Here is a 24,148-nt window from a genome sequence, read left to right as displayed (position 1 = left end):
TTTTAGCATCATTCTGGCTGTTGGTTGAGAATAAATTATAGAAGGGCAAGAGCAGGAAGAGAGAGAACAGTTAGGAAGCTATTGCAGTAATTCAACATCATGGTGGCTTGGGCGGGAGTGAAGTTAGGGATATATTGAAGAGAGAATCAATAGGGTTCTCTGATAGGTTGGATGTGGCCTGTGAAAGAGAGAAGAGGCAAGAAAGATTCTAAACTCTGGCCAGATCAACTGGAAGGGTGGAGTTATCAACTGATAACTTGGAGGGCTGCAGGCTTGGGGATGGTGGGAGAAAGAACAGGAGCTCACTTTTGGATGTGTTAGTTTATGCCTTTGGATATTTAAGTGAAGATGTCAAACAGGCACTTAGAGATCTGAGTGTGGAATTTGGGAGATAGAAATTTGGTAGTTAGCAGCAAATAGATAGTGTTTGAAGCCATTTAACTGGATGAGTGAGTTAGAGGAATAAGTAAAGATAGGGGTGTCTGTTGAATGCTTACTATGTTGTAGGACTGGAGATACAGCAGTGGCAAGACTAAAAAATCCTGATCAGATGTTTTAGGGAGAGAGACAGTAAGCAAATAGAACATGACATCATACTATATATTCTCTATCTACAAGGTAAAGCAGGCTAGGTAGAGAGGAGGGTTAGAAGCTATCCAAGCAGACCTGGAGGAGTCTTTGCACCAAGGTGACGTGATACAGGCTGTGTATTGCAGGAGGAGATGGAGCTACAGGGTCTGGAGGTGATGGTCACTTGAGAGGTGCTTCGACAGTCTAGGCAGGGGTAATGCAGGCCTGGACTGGACCCCACCAGGGCCGTTGCAGAGGATGAATCCTATATGACTTGGCTCCTGACTGACTGTGGTAAAAAGGAGATCAAAGGAAAGAAGAGAGACCCAGTAGTAGCTACTGAGTTTGTTCTGTTCCAATGACATGTGGTTTTACATAATCTCTTGAGAGAAGGGATATAACTGTCATTTTAATCTTGAAGTTTATTGATCACTTACTATGAACTCGCCCTGAGCTAAGTGCTTTATATGTAATTGATTATTTAACCCTCAGAACCTAGGCGGTCTGTACTATTCTAATCCTCATTTTTCTGATGAGGAAATGGCCTTGGGGAGGTTAAGTAACTTGTCTGTGGTCCTGGAGTTGCCTGTGGTGGAGCCAAGGTAGCAGCCAGAGGACGGCCAAGCGTTACTCACTGTGCCACACTGCCTCCCTCTGGTGATGGCTGTGCTCTGTGAGGACGGCCTGCCTTTGTAATCTAGATAGGTGCCGATTCATCCTTTGTGGTTTCAGTCTGTATCAGACGTTAGAGGGATTTAATAATTTTTCATGAAGAAGTAAAGAACAATACACTAATGAATTAAGATTTTGTTTATATGACCGTACTGGAAGGTAATTATAAGGAAGACTGTACCTGGATTAGAGTTCTCAGTACATGTAGAAAGTTGCCTCGGTTACAGAGACGTCCAAGGAATTTGTTGAAATGCACTTGTCGTGGGCTTTACCCAGGAGGCTTTATCTTTTGATGTGAGCAGAATTTTGAGTGGAGGGGGAATTACAGAGTGGTGGGAGGGGAAGGAGAGTTGGCCTTTGTGCAGATTGAGGATAGTAGAGGAGACCCTTGATTGAAATGTGGGTGCTGGGAGCCAGGGCCCCATGTGATGGTGCACCCACCACAGCCCTCTAAGCAGGAGTTTTAATTTGATAGGAGAGGCAATTGGGAGTCCTGCAGGGTTGTTGAGAGGACAGGGACAGGATCCGAATGATGCTTGGAAAAGGTGGGTTTTGTTGCATTGGTTGGAGTGGGGCAAAGCCGGAGGCAGACGTGTCTGTGATCCTCGTGTAAGCTCCCCATACCGCTGTGAAACAGGCAAGTGGATGATCACTCCCATTTTGTGAGTGGAAGAACTGAAAGTCAGGGTTTGAAAGTACTTACTTGCCCTCTGAGCAAGTTGGTACAGGGTGGTTTTCCAACACTTTCATTTTCCCAAGTTTCTTATTTGTTGATGCTGGGAAAGCAAAGCATTATTGTTAGGAATTTTAAGAATGTGTGTGTGTGTGTGTGTGTGTGTGTGTGTGTGTATTTAGTGAAACTGTTAATCTGATATATTTAGTGCGCTCACCAGTGATTGGTTTTTTCATGATGCTAATTTAACATTAACTATTCCTGTTTATGAATATTTCTTCAGTAGTTGTATCTGCAGTAGGCGCCAGTAATAGCCTAACTCAATAGTAGTGGAGGACCTGAATCTTACCTTTGTCTAGTGTAAGTCACAATTGACCTTCTGAAAATTCAGGGTATGTTGTATCCCGGAATACTTCCTCAAGTTGAAATGTAAAATTTTTATTTGCTTAATGCCATCACATGTTTTTCTTTTCCTTTGACTTATCTCTTTCATTACTCTTCAACAAAATTTCATGAAATGTTTTATATGCAGTTGTAAAATTTCCATTCTTAGTATGCACCCAGTTTCATTATCGTGGTGGTGGTGGTGTGTGTGTGTGTGTGTGTCCGCCTGCAGTTTTTCATTGAACTCTAGCAACAGGGATTCTCAACTCTCTGGTTCTAGATAAGTGTTAGGAAGTCCATGAATGGCCACAGTTGTTAGTTGTGTTTTGTCTAAATGAGCATTTGCCTTTAGCAAGTCTGAAAGGAGTCCTGCCAAAAGATAGGAACTGCTTTTTAAAGAGGGACAGCTGAATGAGTAGACATATATCTTATTTAAGACTTTTCCAGCATTGCTGTTTAAAAACTTCAATTGTAAAATAGTCTTTGCCCTGAGCTACACTGGGAGACTTGGCTGCCTTGCTGCTTCAGCTCTGTCAGTTGGCCTGGAATCCAAAAGAAACGAGCACAGTATTGATTTTGTATTATAAGCTGCTGTGGCCTCTTGTCCTTTAATCTTAACTATTGAGTGATATTGTGAGTTTGGATACTTTAAAGTGGTGTCTCCTTGTTAACGTTGTGTAAGAGAGGATTCTCCTATTAGACAGTCATAAGGCCCCAAAGTTTTAGTCTACGAAGGCTCTGAGAAGTCCTGCAGAAAAAGTAAATTAACTTTGTCAAACTATTTGAACAGAACCTACCTTTCTTTTGTGTGTGAGACGTAAACAGAATCCACAGAACTACCGAAGCGATTTCTAATGTCCTTCTCTAGTTAATTCTTTGACGTGTATGTTGGTGTTTGGAGGGGCCCTTCCTGGGTTCACAGTTGGATTTTGTGCAGGAACACCTGCTGTGATGAAAGTGAATTGGAATGCTCTGGGAAAACGAACAGGCTAGATGACACGAGGAACTATGTGGAAACAACCCCCTTCAGTCATTCTGATTCAAGTTGCAGAAAATGATGAGAGCTAAAAGTACGCAGATAAGTTTTGAAGGTAGACACTCAAATTTAATAATAAATGTAAAAAACTAGAGGAATGCAGGTATTGGACTAGAAGAGGACAAAACTTTAGCCATAATTTTTTAAAGCTCACTGCAAAGAAGGTCATTTATTATTACCTTTGTAAAGACACTTGGAAAATGAAATATTCAAAATGATAACTGAGGGGAAAATGGTTCTGAGAGTCAGAAGGAGCAATTATTTGAGCAAAGTTCTTTGTTAATATTCATTCTGATTTTGATGTTTCACAAAAACAACAAGTTATTTTGGCGAGAGGACGTTATTACCCGATAGTAGATTTTATTTCATATTTTTGGGGGACCCACGTATATTTTCTTAAGACACATTCCAATAACGAATGAGAATATTGAATAAGAGCAGTGTGAGTTTTGAGAGGAAATAACCTCAATATTGATGAGGATTGTGGCGTGCCCAGGGACTGAGTGTCTTGTATGAGATCCTAGAGACTGTGCAGAAGCTGTTCCAGTTCATTGGGTCAAAAATCCACTACTTACGAAAAGCTAAATACGGATTTGCACGATTGACCATAATGGCTTCAATTTTGAAAGATAGTGGTATCAGAGAGCACTTCCAGTTGGTGGGATAATTTGAGAATCATCTATGCTCAAATGGCTAAAATATTGTACTTTTTGCTACTTCATCACCCCATTTTAAAAATAGGGAGGGGGGAAAAAAGTCCTGTTGAGAAGGTGGAGGAATGTCAGTTGGAGAGAATATCACAATAACCATGTGAAGCCACTCCTTAGTTAACCACCGCCTGAAGGTTAAGCGTTCTTTAGAAGACTGTCGGTATGGAGAGGCCGAATCAGGGGATGTCTGCACCTGGGGGGGGTGTGTGTGTGTGTGTGTGTGTGTGTAAGATGAAGGGAGAAGAGAACTTGTGAATAGGAAAGAAGGTATGGAGAACAGAAAGCTAACGGTAAATCCTAAAACTTGGAGCACTGGGAGAATTTGACTATTTTAAACTGTACTGCTCACTTAAAAATAGTAACATTATACCATTATTCTTTCAGTATAAGAGGAGATAAAAATATTGTTTTTCTAATTTGGAAAATTTGCTGTAATCTTGCTGCTAATGACTGATTTCTTCCAACAGTTGCAAGGCTGTTTTTGCTCTGATAGGTTGATAAAGGAAACAAAATCAAGAATGTATTGGAAGTTCTCAGAGAAAATTACAGTTTAGGTATATGTTGGGGGTGGATAGTTAGACATTTTAATTGAAATAAAACAGTTTAATACTAATAAGGGATCACTGTGGGTGTACATTTGTAGTACATTTGCTCTTGAGCATTTAAGTAGAGTTAAATGTATGTTAATGCTTTTGCAAGAAAATTATTTTTGATAACATCCGTCTAAGGAAACTAGCTTAGGAAATCGGTGTTTTAAACAATAGAGATATTATACTTGCATTTAGGGAATGAATTAGGATTCTTTGTACTGCTTTAAAAATTCCAAAGAGTTGGAGTCTTTTGGTGTGTTCCTCTCTAGTGGTAAGGAAAGTTAACAATAATTAACACAACAGATGATTAAAGCAAGCTTACACATCTGGAGAGTGACCACAGTGTGCTGTAGACCTCCAAACACCATTTTAACTGACCTACTTTTGATTTTATGAAAGACTGCTAATGATTTATTCTGTCCAATTGAAAGTAACTTTTTTCTGGCAGATAGATTGAAAACATCTCAGTTGGCCTCTCTTGCTGTTTGATTTAGATAGTGCATGTGATAGAAGATTAATATCAAATGCTAAATAGCTGGTAGCCTTTAACATTTTTCATTGTTAACCAGCATTCACTATGATGACTTAAACAGTGAATTAATCTTGAGGATTTATAGATCCATTAGGCTTTAGAATAGGAAGGATTCTTATCAATAAGGCAGAGCACGAGTTCTCGTTGTAATAGCGTGGGAGGGGTGTTCATGACAACTGCGGGCTCCCTGGGTCCATCGCAAATCTGCTGAATCAGAGTATTTGGGCGTGGGGCTTGGGAATGTGTTTTGAACAAGCTCTCCAAGGGAATGCGTTTCACACTGCAGTTGAACAACGGCTGGTGTCATTTATGGCTTTATTTCATGGATGTGGAAACAGGCACAGAGAGGGGACGGTGACTAGTTTCGTAGGAACCACAACTTTGTCTTCCAGCACTACTAGACGGGTGACACTCTGTTCTAGAATGCCACGTGACCTCATATCAGGGTAGTCCCATCCCTCTCTACGTACAGAACTGGAAGAGGTTTAAGTTAGCCCTAATTTCTACATGTACCATCACCATATATGACTTCGAAATAATATTCAGCTCAGCTTGACTGTGTGTGTGTACGCAAGCGCTTTGTCTGCGTGTGTGCTCATTTTTTGAAAGATACTTATCACCACTGTACCCGCATGTTCAGAATGATAGTAATAATAATACAAAGTTTACAGGGGCTTATAGAGATCTCAATTTAATGAGAAGAGCTGAGTGTGTGAAGTACTTATTCTGTACTTACTCTGTTTTAATGGCACCCATTTTCCCCCTAGAACTTCCTTGAGCAAGTCTGAATTGTAGGCAGAATACTTCTTTCCTCTTCAGACCCTTAACTGTGATTAATAGAAAAAGGCACTTGTCAAAAGGGTTTGAAATGGCAAACCTTGATATTGGCGCATGTGGCAGTAGAGATAGGTCTGTATCCACTTACTCCATTATGCTATTTAACTTCCGAATTCAACAATTTGTCTTGTGCTCCCTGCTTAAAAGACGATGGCCATATAAGCTGTTGTTAACCATATCAGCAGGATGAAATATTATTTCCCTTCGAACGAAACCACAACTTTCTTTGAGGATTTAGCCCACATTAGAAAAAGCACCCCAGTGAAGCTGCCGAGAAGTAAAGGGCACTGTTCAGCAACTCTCCCTTTGCCTCTGAGAGGGATGGATTACTTTCGGGTTTAACTGAAACATCCTTTTTGTGTTTATTGTATTAATGAAATTTTTAGGATCCATGAGAGAGAGATTGTGGTTCAGTGTTTGAAATAATGTAGCTTGATGAACCTTTTTTATTTTAATGGGAAACTTGTTTTCCTTGATTTGCAGCTTCAAAGAGTGAATCTTTTGGAAATTAAAGTGCATTAATTTAGTTATTCTGTATGGAAACAAAAACACAGAAAGTAAAAATTTGCATAAGTGAAGACCTCGATGATTTCAGATTATAGTGTGGTGGAGGTTAAGGAATAAGAGGCCATAGAATTTGTAAAAACAAATTCAATCTAACCACTTAATGGCATGTGCAAGTAATTTGCCAATTAAATATTTCTAGTATCTGAAAGATCTTCAAAGCAAAGAGTGGTGGTTCTTAATCTTTCTTAATTTCATACTTTCAGAAACATAATGGAAAATTACTTAGTTTTTTATCACTTTTCATTCAAAATTTTAATATATGAGCTAAAAGAGGATGATTTTAAGTATTTGAGGAAAATTATTGCTTTTTGAGACATGTATAAACTATGATATTTCCAATCACACTGTGCCTGATTTTTTTTTTTTTTTTGTATCTTTTGTAAATATTTGGTGCCCAGATAACAATCTTCATTATAATTAAGACTTTAGATTTTGGAATTTTACCATTTTAATGGTCACCTACTATGTTTAGAACATTGTACTGGGCACACTTGGCTACAACCCTCGAGTTATTTTACTCCCATTTTACACATTGAGAGAATGGAGTCAGAGTAAGTAATTTGCCTAATATCACTCATTAGTAGGAAGCAGATTTGAGGGTTCCAGGTTTTTTTTAAAACACAGCTTTATTTAGATATAATGCACCCATTTAAAGTGTATGATGCAATGTTTTTTCATCTGTTCACATATTTGTGCAACCATCATCAGTTTTAGAATATTTTCATCACCCCAACAAGAAACCCCGTACCTTAGCAATCCTCACTCCCCACTCCCATTTTCCCCAGCCCCTCCAGTCCTAAACAACCACTAATCTACTTTCTGTCTCTCTGGATTTGCCTATTCTGGACATTTCATATACATGGAATCATACAACATGATTGTATGATTCATCATACAACATGGTACATCATACAACATACAACATCATGGTCTTTCATGACTAGCTTCTTAGTATAATGTTTTCAAGGTTCATCCATGTTGTAGCATGTAATAGTACTGTATTCCTTTTATTGAGGATGTCACATTGTTATAGATATACCACATATTGTTTATCCATCCTTCAGTTAATGGATATTCTGGTTGTTTCCAGTTTTTGGCTATTGTGAATACTGCTGCTATGAACATTTGTGTACAAGTTTTTATGTGAACATATGTTTTCATTTCTCTTGGATATATACCTATGAGTGGAATTGCTGGGTCACATGGTAACTATGTTTAACTTTTTGAAGAACTACCAAACTCTTCCAAAGTGACTGCACCATTTTTACATTCCCACAAGCAGCGTATGAGGGTTTCGGATTTCTTCACATCCTCACCAACATTTGCTACTTGTGGGGGTAAACTGGTATCTTATTGTGATATCTCGTTTGATTTGCATTTCCTTAAAGGCTAATGATTAGAACATCTTGTCATGTGCTTATTGGCCATTTTGTCTTTGGAAAAATGTCTGTTCAAATCCTTTGCCCATTTTAAAAATTAGATGAATTGTCTTTTTATTATTGAGTTGCAACAGTTCTTTATATATTCTAGAGTTGTTTACCAGATATGTGATTCGCAAAACTTTTCTCCCATTCTGTAGGCTGTCTTTTCACTTTGTCGATGGTATCCTTTGGAGTACAAAAGTTTTCAGTTTTGAAGATGTCCAATTTATATATTATTGTCCTTGGTTGCTTGTGTTTTTGATACTATATCTAAGAAACTATTTTCCAATCCAGAGTCGTAAAGATTTATGCCTACGTTTTCCTTTAAAAGCTTCAGTTTTAGCTCTTATATTTAGATCTTTGCTCCATTTTTGAGTTAGTTTTTGTATGTGGTGTGAGGTAGGTTCCCACCTTACTTCTTTTGCATGGTTGTCCCAGCACCATTTCTTGAAAAGACTAATCTTTCCCTATTGAATTGTCACCCTTGTTGAAAATTAACTGACCTTAAATGTAAGGGTTTATTTCTTTACTCTCAGTTCTATTCCATTTGTCTTATATGTCTGTCTTTATGCCAGTACCACACAGTCTTGATTACTGTAGCTTTGAGGTAAATTTGAAATTCAACTTTGTTCTTCTTTCTCGAGATTGGTTTGGTTATTCTGGGTCCCTAGAATTTCCATATGAATTTTAACGTCTGCTTGTCAATTTCTGCAAAGACACCAGCTGGAATTTTGATAGGGATTACACTGAATCTGTGTATCACTTTGGGGAGTATTACCATCTTAACAGTATTAAGACCTCCCATCTATGAACATGGAATGTCTTTGCATTTATTTAAATCTTCTTTAATTTCTTTCAACAGTGTTTTATAGTTTTTAGAGTACAGGTTTTGCATGTCTTTTGTTAAATTTTTTCCTAAGTATTTTATTCTTTTTGAGGCTATTGTAAATTGAATTGCTTTCTTAATTTCATTTTTGGGTTGCTTATTTCCAGTATGTAGAGATACAGTTGATTTTTGTATATTGATCTTGTATCCTTCAACAGTGCTGGACTTATTAGTTCTAATGGTTTTTAAGTGGATTCCTTAGGACCTTGAATACACAAGATCATGTCATCTATGACCCAGCTTTTAAAAATCACAACTCTTTCCACTACAACCATACTGTGTAGCCTGGGAAACTTATTGGGGGAAATAAGTTGACTTTTTGAGGCTATATTTAGGTAAGAAATGATTACCACTTTGTAATTATCTTTTTATATTCTTAAAAAAAAAGTGCAGCAGACTTTCAGCCTAGAAACATTTGTGGAGAAAGCAAAGTCCCAAAAAATAAACCCAAAGGTTTTTTGAGCTTATTTGGTGAAGTCTTGCTTTAAATACTATCACCATTATTTGGTGATATTATGGGAACTATAGACCTTCCAAACATAGTTTGTTTGGCACATATTGAAATAACAATGATTATACTTTGAGATAAGCACTCTAATTTGTTTTTACTTTCAGGAGGAGTGGCTGAGCTAAGAAAACTATGATTTTAAATATCCAAAATATATATCTAGTGCTTCATTTATATTTCATTGCTAATTCAGTTTTGCTTCTTTGCCTATATGACCTCAACCTGGGGGTAAGATTTTAAGACCTTGTGCTTTAGACTAGGAGAGACCTTCTAATTTTTTTAAGTTAGTAATAAATCTGCCAAGTGATGCTTATTTGAAAGCCATCAGCAGGTGCGTTATGAATTATAGTCGTATTTATTAATTTATTAATTTATTTATTTCACGGAACCAAGGGACCAAAAAGCGTAAAACATTTTTCTCTTTCCTCTCCAGTACTGCAAGTTAGGAAGTTAAGTTTGGAAAGCTCAGGGAATGGTAAAGGTTTAGTGATAGGATGACCCTACGATCGACTCCTAGAGTCTTTTATGGTAAAGCTCATGGAATTTTCCATGAAAGCGAGAGTACAGAGCAGTTTTGAAAATCACTTTGGTTTTTAGTTTCTGATTTTCCAGCTATATGATGGAAGGAGTACTCTTACCTCTCAATCTTAAAACAATCAAATGTTAAGTGAGAAAGCTATTTGAGCCTCCTAAAAGGAGAAGAGAATATTAACCTGAGATGATATTACAGTGTCTTCCAAAGTGAGGGGGGACGTTCCAGAACCCATTGTGACTATTGGGCTTAGAGATGTTTGTTTTCATGAACGTACAGGAAAAAGTTGAGGCCAAGCATTTCAGGAAATCAGTTCCCCACAATGACTTCTTGGAGCAAGATGAAGTGTTCAAAGACTTATGAATCTCTAAAATATTTTCAGAGAAAAAATGTAGGTTTTCCAGAGTGACAAAATTTAATATTTTAATTTCTTAAAAGAGTTTATTAGCCTTGAAAATGACTATAGAAATATTGGTAGTTTTCCTCTTTATCCATAATAATAATGCTCATATCATTTGATTTGTCCAATTATAATGACTTGGTAATCTTATGATATTTGAGTACACAAGCCTCTGTTAGGTAAGTTAGGAGAGTGAAAAATAAATTTTGTAAAGGTTGTATCAAGTGGTAAAAAACTCCAGGTCTTTTTTTTCTGCAGAATTCCATGACCAGCTGTTCTTCCCGTAGCAACCTTTTCTTCACCACAAATGTAGCATCAAGTCCTTAGGGTTTGAAAATAATATTTGCTGCTGGCAGGTGATGCCAACATCTGTAAGTGCCTAGACCAGGATCTGTCCTGTCTCAGTGGCTTTGGTCCAATATGTTTTGATTGGACCCTTAATTCACTTCAAAAGAAATGAACCCTTCTTCATGCTGTTGCTCTTTACTGAAAAACTCCCTCACAGATTCATCTGAATAAATCCTCCACGGCCTTTAGGACCCAGATCAAGTTTTACCTTCTCCAGAAAGCTTTTTTTTCTCCCACTGTTGTAAATGCATCCTTCCTTAAACTTCCGTTTCCTTGCCAAGAGGACTGTTGCTGTTTAGCACTTAATCCAGTATACTGTTTTGATGTGTTGTTTAGTTATTTCTTGTGGATTAGACTTGGATTCAGCACCGTGTCTTCTCCTGCCCTTCTACTTCCCGCAGGACCTGATACAGTGCTCCCAGATGTGCTGGCTAACTAAGGACTGGCATTCTTACAGTGGCCAGTGTGTTAGAACAGCTGAGAACTGAAAATGGACCCCATTCTCAGGGTCGTGTAGTTTGTAAACTGTCCAACTCCAGGGAGTACTGGTCACATAGGCCATGAAGTGAATGTCAGTCACTGGATTGTACAACTTGCATGTCCCCTTGGGTCTACAAGTGGCCTGTGTGTACACTTGCTGCATTACATTAGCTAGTCTGGAGAATCTTTCCTACCTCCTTCCTTTCATATTTTTTTGTTTGTTTCAATGGGGAGTTTAAAAACCCTTCTATAACTCTTTAGGACAACGTTTTTCAAAATGAGGTTCTGGACCCTTGAATTAGAAAAACCCGGGATGCTAATTAAAATGCAGATTCTTTAGTTCACTTGAATCAGCCTAGACCTGGGGCTGGAGACTTAAATAAGGAAGACTGACAATTCTTTGCACTTCACTGAAATCTTAGGAAATGATTGGTGAAATGGCTTTTCAGTAGGGTGGAAACTGTAGTGCCTCAAAGGGTTAATACCACTGTCCTGAACCTGGTGCACTATTGTAAACCTTTTCTTCCTCATTTAAGTTCAGCCACAAGTTAGTGAATAGTTGCTCTATGCCCACCATTGTGCAGGCACAAGGGGAGAAGCAGATGTGAAAAATATGGCCTTTGTTCTCAAGGTGCTAATGATCTATGTAGAAAGAAAAGATGTATAATTAATGTGTATACTCACACAGACCTATCTGCATACCTATACAATACTATATAGAGATATCTTTTTAAAAACACATCAGTAGTGCAGGTCTGTAGGATTGACAGTTTGTAGAGTTGAAACATGTTTTAGAGATCACATATAGCTCTATACTTCAGGGGGACTAGATTTCAATACTTCAGGCAGGCATTTGCATAAGAGAGACAAGCTCTCATGGAATAGTGGAGAAAGCTCTAGACTTAAGGTTCAAAGTTCACAGTTTTGAATTCAAGTCAGAGCTCTAGTAAGCAGTGAATGATAGTTAATTATAGGAAAAATAAGATTGTTGGTTAGAGTCAGTCACATTTTAAATTCATTTACTAAGTTTTGAGTAACCTAAATTTATTATATATATTTATAGTTTTATACCATATAAATATTCAAATAGATAATAAATGCCTTAGCTTTATATGCCAATATTGGGTTAATACCTTCTGTTACTTTTCTTTGTATTAATACATGTAATTTGCATAAATTTAGCCTAAAACACATTTTCACTACATTTAATTGATTTGAATATCCAGCTGACACACCCTTTTTATAACATGCCTGCTTTTGTAAATGTCTGTCATCTTGCTTACGGTGGTAGCAGGAGATATGGAGGGTCTTTTTGGGTAACTTCCTCATCACTGCTGTGGGAGTTCCTGTTGCTCATTGTAATAGTTTGCTGAGGTTGCCATAACAAAGTGCCACAGACTGGGTGGCTTAAACGACAGAAATGAATTATCTTACAGTTCTGGAGGCGAGAAGTCCAAGATCAAGGTGTTGGCAGGATTGGTGTCTTTTGAGACCTCTCTCCTTGGCTTGTAAATGACAGTCTTCTCCTTATGTCTTCACATGGTTTTCCTCTGTGCATGTCTGTGTCCTAATCTACTTTTCTTATAAGCATGGCAGTCATATGACATTAGGCCACCCCCCCACCACGACCTCATTTTAACTTATCTCTTTGAAGAACTTATCTCCAAAAAATAGTCATATTTAAGGTCCTAGGGGCTATGACTTCAACATATAAACGCAACACAGCATGTAGATCTCATGTCCTGTCACCTCTGAAGTCTTCTATTACAACATACCAAACTTTCATCATGAACTTCTGTCTTTCCAGCTCTATCACTAACTTCATCAAGATTTCCAGTGTTGGACTTTTTGTTCTCCAGAGTCATCATTTCTTTATGACTTTTACTTAAACTTCCATCCACCCATGTCTCCAATATTGGGTTAATACCTTCTGTTACTTTCTATAGGACGTTGAAGGAGAGGTCAAGAAAAGGAAGGACCTCATTTTTGACAGCTATCCCATGATTATTGCATTGAAAAGTTATTTTACCAGAATGCTTGGCAGAGAGGAATCTTTATTTCACCAGCTTGGCAGAAGAATGGCCACAAAGTCATTTTTGCTTGTATATTTCTCTAAAATTTTATTATAGTATATAAACGTTTTTTTATAGAGTAAAAAATTGTGGGTTTTTTTTGTCTTTTGGTCACATCTTTGTCATTTGAACATCATTTCTCATTAGATCATTTACTAGTCTTGATTAGAAGATTGTGGGCCTTCCTTGAATCTATCCTGGGCCTGCTTCATACAGAGGCATAAAAATTTAGAATGGGAAAGGAACTACAGATTATCTAGGTTAATATCTATTCCATCACATATAGCCACTAGAATAATACCTGGCACATGGTAAGTGCCTAAGAAATTTTAGCTACTATTAGTAGTAGAATTTGAACCCAAGTAATTTGACTTTCAGTTCGGTAATTCCTTCTCAGAGGTTTTGGAGCCAAAAAGAAACTTGCAGAGTCTCCTCCTACTTAGTTCATTTCATTCATCACCCCCCACTCAGATCCTCAATTCTTGATTCACTTCATTTTTCTTATGTCCTCTCTCTCTTTTTTTTCTCTTTTTTCCTAAAAGTGGAGAAGACAGAATAAATTCAAAGAAATTGAGGGTTACACTTAAAAACTTCTTATTTTATTGTCCTTATCAGGGCCAGCCTGAGGTTTTCTGCCATCTTTTATAAAATTTATGCATGGCATAATTCTGATTTTTTACTGCCTTCTCCGTGCAGATACACACCCAATCTTATACTGATGGCAGCACTACTGTTTCTTCATGGCAAGACTTTTAAAATTTCTGGAAACTTTAAAAGCATGGAATAAAAACTTGTGAGTGTAAGGGTGGATGGAAGCAGGAAATTTGGGGGAAACAGTGGAAACACGTGCCAAGGTTTTTGGCACCCTTTAGAGTATTAAAGAATTTACTTCTTTTTTTAAATAGTTGCAAAGGGAAAAAAACAAGGTAGCAGGCACAGTTTGCTCATAAAAGTGAGCAGGTTTGGTAGATATATTTAAAGATGTGAAGGCCAGGACAAATTCATTAATATAATTTGTGACCCTTTACCTTCCAAACATACACTCATGTTGGGAGGCGGGGAGACTAGTAAATAAAAACGTGAAGCTTTAGAAAAGTAAGGTTTTTCATGTTGTTTTCTGTTCTCTGTCAGTCCTCTTACAGTTTTGTGGTAGAGGCTAAAAAGAGGGGAAGAATCAATACTACAGTACATTTGGTAGCCCATCTTAAAATGGGATTATTTGGACCATTTGAGAACTTCTGTTAAGCCAGAGTGTGCAGGATAAAGTTAAAGGATTGGGCTGTTGGCTCTTCTTCCCATTACCTTTTAAGTGTGGCCTGATGAACAGTGGAACTTTTTAAAGCTTAAATAGAGTCTTAGTGCTGTTGAATATATGCTTCAAGATTTATATCTAACTGATTTCTAAATCCTCAAAAACATTTTAATAGCTTGTTAAAGAGGACTATATATTTAAGACTTGTATAGTGTTCTATGTGTTTCTGTATGTATAAGTGTGTTTCCTGCCACTAAAGATTGAATTATATCCCCTGTGCCTAGAAAATAATATTTGTTGAAACAAAACAGATGATGATATGAGATTTAGCTTATTACTTTGTTTTGTGACTACCTTTTAGGGCCTTTTGTGTGTGTGTGACTTCTTGATTATTTCCTTTTATTTTATTGGATGGCATTATTAACTTTGACTTCATGAGACTCCCAGTTCTATTTCTGCCATGATTTTATAATCTGTGTTTTTAAAGTTGAGTTACTTTTTCTACAAAGAAAGTAGCAATATCCATTTAGTAACAGGTTTTATAAGGAAGAACCCGATTTGCTTTGTTTTAATCAACCTTTCCTTTTCTCTTTTCAGAGGACGTTAAGCAAGTTTTTGAACAGACCACAATTCATCAACATATTCCATTTAACTGGGATTCAGAATTTGTGCAACTACACTTTGGAAAAGAAAGAAAAAGACACCTGACATATGCGGAATTCACTCAGTTTTTACTGGTGGGTCTAGCCCTTATAAAAAGTTAAAAAAGAGTGAATAAGTAAAACTAGGATCTTGATGCACATTTGCTAACCCTGGCCAAACCATCCATTTGGAAGTATTTCTTTATTAGTATGTAGAAACTATAGGATTGAATAGACTCTTACAGACTCTGCAGAACCCGTTCCTACTTAAATGGAATACACATTGAGGACCCAGGAAATCAAGTGATTTGCTGAAAGGTCACATAAATCAGGAGGGGCAAAATCAGAACCTGAACTCTTGGCTTATGAGTGGTTCCACCACTACTTACCAATGTTTTGTTTTCCCTTGGGAAATGGCCAGGTGTCATCATCAGCATCTAACCATAGAATCATTTCACCTGAGGCCTTTTTATAGACAAGACACTGGATCTAGACCTTGACTGCATATTGGAATCACCTGGGGATTTTTAAAAACTATTGTTGTTTGGGTCCCCCACCTCTAGAGATTAGATTTTGTATGTGTGTGTGATGGAGAGCAGGGAGGGACTGCTTGGGCCTTGGGGTATTTAAAGCTTTTCAGGCACTTCTGTTGTGTTGCCAAGTTTGAGAATCACTATTCAGAGCACTTAGCTGTCCGTATCCGGGGTTCAGCTCTGTGGGAGTTATCTGCATTTCTGGGACACCCCTGGCCCAGTCCCTCCTGACTTCCTCTCTTCACTCCCTGCTTCGTGATAATTTCACTAGGCCACTGATGATACTAACAGAAGGCTAGTAACAAAATATGATCACAGTTTAGTTTTCCTCCTGAAGCATAATTTTAAGACTGTTGATTCGGATATTGTTTAGTCACTAGAGATCAATATCTAGATAATGTATAGGTCTATGTGATAAACCACTCTTTCTTTCAGATTTTTATGCGTTTGTTTTGTTTCTCTAACAATTTTATTTTATTAAATATAATATTTTAAAGACTTGTTTAAGGGAATTAGTTTGCTGTGTGTAAGTCGTGGGTCTTGAGGAAAATTTGCCAAGGAAACCATCTTTTTCTTCTTTTTTTTAAAAATTGAAATGTAGTTGATATACAATATTATGTTAGTTTTAGGTGTACTCTATAGTGGTTTGACATTTGCATACATTCTGACATGTTCACCATGATAAGTCTGGTAACCATCTGTCCCCATACAAAGTTATTACAATATTGACCGTATTCCTAATGTTGTGTATGACATCCTCGTGGCTTCTTTGTTTTATTACTGTAGGTTTATAGCTCTTAATCTCCTTTGCCTATTTGGGCTCCGCCCTCCCCCATCCGCCTACCCTAAACACCTTCTCTTCTTTGTTGTTAGTAACATCAGCAGTAGGTATCTTGGTGGCCCTGCTTCCTTCACGTGCCTGTGACCTTGCCAGAGTCTTCTGAGGAGTGGTTGGAAGCACAGCTGTGGGGCGGCGGAGGTGGAGGGTACAGGGGCACACGTGCACCGTGCCGTGTGCTCTTCACTCAGCATTTTGTGGTCTCCATTCGTAGGCACAGTGTATGTAATAGGTTGACTTTAATAGGTGCTTCTCTTTTTGACTTTCACTGGTATCATTATGATATCTAAAATTTGTCACGCTTTGTAGTTTGCTTTTATTTTCCCAGTCTTTGAAAACTTAAAAAACAAGATGTCTTAAACATGCCTTTGTATTTATTTTAAAATGTGTTAATGTCTATGAATTTCCATTTGCAGTTCTATATAAACATAAACCTGCTTAAATAACTCAGGTGAAGAATGGAATGTGAGTTGTTAGGTTTGTGCTGTTGTTTATACAAGACATCACGCGCAGTAGGAGGTGGTATTCATTTTGATGAGGAATAATTACAATAATGCTATTGAGACAAATGCCTCCAATTGACTTTATGGAACACAGCCTAATTAACTTTTAGTCTTAATGGGATGTTAGCAGTAGTAAGGATGATCGGGTTTCCCTTTAAGCAAATATCAATTATGCCGAATTGAGTCAGCTGTAATCCACTCAGCTGCTTCTAGGCCTTCCTCAAGATATGGACAAGCCAGAGGCAAAGATGAGATGACTCAGGGATTACTGATTAGGTTTCCAGCGCTGCAGCTTGTGGGACATTCACTTGTATTGGACTCTGTTCTATACTGGTGAATACACTCATCCCTCAGTGTCCTACGTGGGACGATTTTGACTTTGTAGCCAGAATGCAAGTGCTAAACTTTTACTAGATTAAAATGGTCTTGGTAGGTAATTAGGGCTTTGCTGTTGTGTCCCACTCCAGGCCCAGATATAAAGGAATTAATGGATGTATCATGGTAGACTTGCTATGAATGCCGATGAAATGCCAGTTTTGGTGTCTACCATTGGGTCACTGTCCCACTGCCCCCATTCAAATGCTTCCTTTGCTTCCTTTGAAGTCTTTTCTGAATGAAGGTAGAGCCTCAGACCTCAACTTCAAATACTTTGTTCTTTGGGGCTCTTTTCTGGATACAGGGACCTTCTTAAAGATGTAAGTAAACGTAATCTCCTATGTTTGGGGCTCTTGCTTTATCAAGCATGTGCCCGCCTTTCTGCTGTGGGGCAGAGCTCAGAAACACAGGCACCAGCTCCCTGTCTGGCGCCAAGTTCGTGAAAGAACTGCCACCGTGCATGCCACTTGCCTGTCACCTGAGGATGAAGAGGAGCAGCCAGCCGTAGGGTCAACTTCACGGTGCTTGTGACCTCAAGGAGCCTGTTGTCGAAAACACCGGTCAATCCCACTGAAGGGCCTAGAAGGTATCAGCCTCACACTCTTGTGTGTTAACCTGTGCTTATGTATGTGCACGTGTTTGTGCCTGGTGAGCAGTGCAATTCTCTGCAAGGTCAGTTTTTTTTCCCTTCATTTAAAAAATATTTTATTTTATTTTATTTTTATTTATTTATTTATTTAAATAAATAAAAAGCCAGTCTTTGTGGCTGCGCACAGGATTTTCTCTAGTTGCAGTGAGGGGGGCTACTTTTCGTCGCAGCGTGCGGGCTTCTCATTGCGGTGGCTTCTCTTGCTGCGGAGCACGGGCTCTAGGCACGCGGGCTTCAGTAGTTGCAGCACGCGGGCTCAGTAGTTGTGGCTTGTGGGCTCTAGAGCGCAGGCTTCAGCAGTTGTGGCGCACAGGCTTAGTTGCTCCGCGGCATGTGGGCTCTTCCCGGACCAGGGATTGAACCCGTGTCCCCTGCATTGGCAGGCGGATTCTTAACCACTGCGCCACCAGGGAAGTCCTAAAAAATATTTTACTATACGGAAGCTGGTGTGAGTTTGTTATAAGCCACCATGTGGCTGTGAGGACTCCACGTGTTCACATGTTCGTCTGGGTACTGTCTGACGTGGTTGGCGCCGGTCATGGGCATCGATTGAATGCTGAGCTGGAATGTTGTTTTCTGTGATTTGGTTATAAAATTCATAAAGTGGTGAATCAGTTTGATATACTTGGAGCTAAATTTGCCTTGTTTATACTTTGTATCTAAATGATAGTGTTGAAGCAAGTAGCAGGGATGCAAATCCTCCCTTCTAGAGTCTTGGTAGGGAAGGATTTCAGAAGGGAGTGGAGCCATAGTCCTGTTTCCCCCATCCTTAATACTGTTGCATCCACTGCTGCTATCTTTTTTGTACCGGGTTCTATCATCTCCACTTAACTGCATGAGCGATGGTGTGTACATGTGAATGTGAATGTAGTTTTATATGTTGCAGTGTATGTGTGTGTATTTTAAAATAGTCTATAAGCCTTTCCAACATATCTGTACTCTCAGCTCTTAGGGCAAAGCTCTCATTTTATGGTTACTAGTTGAAAAATGGATTTTAATGTACTGAAAACAGTATATTTAGAAAGCAGTTCTGAGAAATTTTCCTATTCTATACCTGATGGAACTCCTGTTCATAAATGATATTAACATAGAACTCTCTACCCTGTTTTGAAGTATTTTTGTGATTGTTACTCGCAGGAGGCAAGCCACCCAGTTCATCAAATGTTTGCTGAGGATGCAGGATTTGTCGAGAGGGCTTGTGCAAAAGGCTCAGAGGTGCAGAGGTAGCAACTTTTGAAATACTTAAAATGTACAAGTCTGGGCGGGTGTTCCTATGTTTAGTCGCCTGACAGCTCAAAAGGCACAACTGCAAACAGATATAAAATGTATACCCTATGAGGATGCTCTTTTATAACAAAAATCCTTAAGGGTTTGTAGCATAAACCCTTATGGCAGGTGTAAACCCGAAACCAACATTCAAAGTGTGGTTAGAGCAGCTGTCCAAAGTACAAAATTAAAGGGCCAGGTACTACTATAAGGTCTAGTTAACAGACCCATTTTACAGATGAAGTCTGAGGCCTTTTACTTTAGAGTCTCTTAGCAGTATCTCATTTGTGATTTTGATTTCCACTTCCCTAATGACTGATGATGTTGAGCATCTTTTCATGTGCTTGTTGCCACTTGTATGTTTTCTTTGGAGATGTGTCTGTTTAAATCCATTACCTTTTTCTTATTGGATGGGAGTCGTAGGCAATTGTGAGCACAGAGTGAAAGAAAGGCCTCTTAAGTTTTTCTGCCAAATTATTCTGTAGAGTCGGTACTGAGAGTCACTCTCAAAAAAAGAATAATAACAATGACCTTTATAATTTACAAAGTAGTTTTAAATATCCTGTTTCTGATGCTAGCATCCCCCAATACCCTGAGAGGTAATTATAATTATTCCCTATTATATACAAAAGAATAAACAGACTCTAGGGTAAAATTTTGCATTTACAGGTAATTTTATGGGGAAATGCTCATGGCTTTCAATAGGGTCCCAAAGGAGTACCCCAAAAGAGTACAGACCCGCTGTTCTAGAGCTTAACTTCTTCCATAAGATCACAGACATGTGAGGGATTAAAAAATATGATGCCATTACCACTATACTCCACTATATTGTCTCCAGGGCCATGGCTATGAGGTTAGTTTCTGTTCCTGGAAGGGGCCATGTTTCTGAATGGGGGTGTACAGTCATGCATTGCTGGACATTTAGCATTCCTGATCCCTGCCATTAATTGCCAGATATGATTATAAAAAAGCCGTAGTAGGGGTACGTGTTACGGTTGTTTCCAGTTACTTTTTTTTTTTTTTTTTGGCCACACCGTGCGGCTTGCAGGATCTTAGCTCCCCAACCGGAGATCCAATCCAGACCCTGGCAGTGAAAGCGTGGAGTCCTAACCACTGGACCGCCAGGGAATTCCCCTCCAGTTACTTCTTGATAATGGTTTATAATCATGGGTATATATTTCACATATAATTATTACAGTTTAAAAATCATCTACACATAGGAGTTTCTAACGGCTCTGGTCTCAGGATAGAAAAGTCTCAGATTACTACCCAATGCGATACGCTTGTTAACTAGAAAACTGTTGCTGTTAACTACCTCTCCTGTAGCATTTTCTAGCTTAGAAAGTGCTTTGGCTTGTGTTGGTCTTTACAGTTGCCTTAGGTGTTAAGCAGTTGCTGTTGTTTCTGTATGAAAGATGAGCACGTAGAAGCTTGGAGGAGTTTTTGTCCAAGATGAAACAGGTGGAACAGAAGTTGGTTTTAATTTTCCTAAATCTCTAGCAGTGTTTTCAAATTTTGTGTAAAATCTTTCTGAAGTGATTATTTTAAAAGGCGGTGCCCTGGGCCTCTGTCCCCACCAAGGGTCTGATTCAGTAGGTCTGGATAGGGCCTAAGAAATTGCCTTTCAGACAAGCATCCTGAATTGTGATGTTCCAGATGGTCCGAGGGCCACACGCTGAGAAACATTGGTCTAGATGACAAAACCCTGACTGTTTAAAAGCACAGAATCTGGTGTTCAGGTCTCATCCTAAGGCTGATGGGGAGCTAGGAGAGGCAAACATGATCAGATTGGTGTTTCAGAAGGACTGCTCTGGCTGTTGTGTGGACAGTCAAATGGAGAGGGATCTGACTGGGAGAGGGAGACCATCTGGCCATTTTCCAATCCAAGAGAGAAATGACTGTGGCCTGGGTTGGATGGTGATGGTGATGAACTGAAGAAAATGGGTTCAAGAAAAGTTCAAGAGATGGGCCTGACCAGGCTTGGTGATCTGTTAGGATGGGGACAGTAAAGGATATGCAGTACTCATAGTTCACTCCTGGATTTTAGGCTTGGGCAAGTGGGAGGATGGTGGTGATTTACCGAGATCGGGAGCACAGGGGGATGGGATGGAGGACATGTTGGTGAAGGCCTGTGAGGAGTGCTTTGCATGTAATCACCATTGACGTGTGTGGCTGGGTTGTTTCCACCTCATCACCTCAGTTCCTTGGGGTTAGGATCCCATAGGAGCCCCACCTATGGCCCCACAGACTTGAGCATTTTTCCAAGAAAATTCTCTTCTTCATTTCATGGAGCCAGGAAATTTCTTCTGTTTCCAGAGGCCTTCCTCCTATTACTGTAGGAAGAAGAGTCATGCAGAAATCAGCAGTGCTGTAAACTGGTGGCGAGGCCAGATTTTGAAGGTGGGATTCCATTAGTTAGCCAAGAAATGGGATAGCTGGCTTGGGAGGGAGTGGGGCTAAAAATCCTCTCTAATATCTTCTCATCAAATAGAGTTTAAGAATGAAGTTGCCTGACCCAACAGAAAGCCCTCATCACAAGGGTGTGAGTGTTTTACCATAACTTTATTCAGGTCCTCCTTTTGTCAGGAGATGGATGGTGAGACCCAGAGAGGTGAATCATAGTTGGTAGAGCTAGGAGTAGAACCTGGGACTCAGAGCTGTGTCTGGTGTCCCGACCAGCCATTCATATTTGTTAGGACCCTTGTCATCAGATCACGTGAGCCCCAAGATAGCCCTGTTGGATGCCAAAGCATATTCATGCAAATAAGGCAACTGAACAGTTTTGGTTCTTTTTGTTAAATCAAACCAACCAGTATTTTGGCTTATGGGTCAACATGGCATACAGACCAACCCAAGTCTTTTGTGTGAAATGGACATTTTGGTTTTCAGGTTCTGCACCCTAGAGAGCAGAGTTCTGGAAGTCAGCAGCCCCAGGTGCTGGTGGTTACCACGTGTCCCTCTGGAGGCCAGAGATTTGCTGCTCCTAGTCAGCTGTTCTGAGTCATAGGGTTGCGACTATGTATGTCAAGGTATCCTGGTTTAAGGCAAAACTTTCAGCACAAAAGGCTGTGTTGTTAAAAAAGAAATTGTTCCCCCTGCCAGCCCAACATCACCACCAAACAAAAGAAAACATAACCTTCAACCATGGCAACATCAAATTCTCAAGCTTTGGAATTGAAAGAGCATTTCAGGTGTTAACAAAAAACAATCCTTTGTAGTAGAACTTGCTGAAGCCACAATTGTTTAAACAGGTCAGTGGACCACTAACAAAGTCCTTACTTAGGATTGAGTAACCCAAGCCATTTGTGCCCCCCCACCCGGGTCCCCCAACTTGCCATCTGTATTAGTTCAAATATCTAGACCCTGGATCTTTAGTATCCAGAGACCATGATTATATTTGCATTCTTAACATGGGCGTGATTTTTATGTTGATTTTAAGTTGGACCAGATGGGGTCTGTGATACAGCTTTGGTACTGCTTCATAAATACAGCACCACTTGATGTTCCAAAATGAAATAATGAGTAAAGGTAGCTAATGTTGTTTTGCCCTCAGCTTCTCCAAGAGATGAGATTGTGTTTTGTGTCCAAATGGAAACCACTGCTAGTTTGGCGCCGAGTGACCAGAGATGGGGGAATAGCCTGGTCACTTGGAGAATTAGACGCAGGATTCATTTCATTCTCACTGCACTTTCTGCTCTCTGGGCAAAGGAAATCAGAATTCATTGTGCTCTTGTGTCCGTGGTGTTCATCAGCTTGCTGTTTTGTTGAGTAGCCTGTTGTGCAGGCTTTTACAGTAACATCCTGGTAAAAATGAACACACCATATAGCTGTTACCCACTGTGAAGTTTAACGTTGAATCAGAAGAGCAAGGAAATTGAGATGGAAAAACTCTGTACTTGGTTGTTGCCAAGGTGTTGCTGTGTGTGTAGTGTTACTAAAGACCCTTTTAATTAGAGACCCCACCCAGTGAATTGGGGATGAAATTTCACGCTGAACTCTGGAAGTCTGACTGCATAGGCTGAATGTGGGGAGCACAGAAAAATGTTGAGAATGGGAACTACTTATCTCTCTACCTATTCCATTGCCAAGTTCCGTTTTTCACTCAGTTTAAAAATATGTGGATCTTTATTTTAACTAGAATTTTTTCCTCCAAATTAGCATAGGATTATGAAAGTGATACTTATATATTAAATAGTAGAGGTCCTGATACTTGATGTAATATAGAATTTATTTGAAATAGGGCTAAATATAATACCATATTTTATAAGCAAACCTTCTTTATACATTTTTATTCCTCATTTTCATAAATAATTACCTGCATTTTCCCCAGAATTCTTCTACCACCACCCCTAAAATGGAATTCTTTTATATCTTTGTTGATAACCCGTTGTTATTAAAGTTTTAGATATATATTTTTTAATTTCAAAACTGTACAAAACACAAAAATGCAAAGTAGTCGGGTGTTTTTTGGTGTTCTTGGCTTTATAATATAGGTCTAATATAAATCATCTGGATCTGCTGCTTGTTTTGAGGGTCTATTGGTCTTTTTTTTTTTTTTTGGTTCCTGATAAATTGTTTTCAGGTTGAAGCACAAACTTGCACGTCTGAATAGAGGTGGAGAGAATTTTTGCATTCAAAATATACCCACTTGAAAATTGGAGATTATTAAGGAAATGACAGGCCTGGAACTCTTAGAAGCATGAATGTTAAACCAAAAGTGGTGTAACCCCTATATATGTGTATTTCTGTACAGCTAGCAATTCCAAAGAGTTTGATTTTTTTTTTTCCCCTCCTGCAGCATTCTGAATGGGTGTGTTAAAGTAGTTGGAAACTGCTACAGTAGAAGCCTAGTCCATTAATCATCACGTACCGG

General features: G+C 39.0%; 1 protein-coding gene across 4 annotated transcripts in view; it reads left to right on the top strand.

The window, feature by feature from the left end:
• SLC25A13 (solute carrier family 25 member 13) overlaps nucleotides 1-24,148 on the top strand; it is a 203,628-nt gene that overhangs the window by 97,965 nt on the left and 81,515 nt on the right. For all 4 annotated transcript variants that reach the window (XM_036863127.1, XM_036863130.1, XM_036863129.1 and 1 more), the window contains one exon: nucleotides 15,068-15,207. In XM_036863127.1, coding sequence (XP_036719022.1) covers nucleotides 15,068-15,207 — 140 coding nt within the window. The remainder of the gene's footprint in view (nucleotides 1-15,067; nucleotides 15,208-24,148) is intronic.

The sequence above is a fragment of the Balaenoptera musculus genome, chromosome 9 (genome assembly GCF_009873245.2).
Source record: "Balaenoptera musculus isolate JJ_BM4_2016_0621 chromosome 9, mBalMus1.pri.v3, whole genome shotgun sequence".
NCBI classification, from domain to species: domain Eukaryota; kingdom Metazoa; phylum Chordata; class Mammalia; order Artiodactyla; family Balaenopteridae; genus Balaenoptera; species Balaenoptera musculus.
Note: the sequence above shows the minus strand (reverse complement) of the source record. Positions and strands in the feature narration are given on the sequence as shown.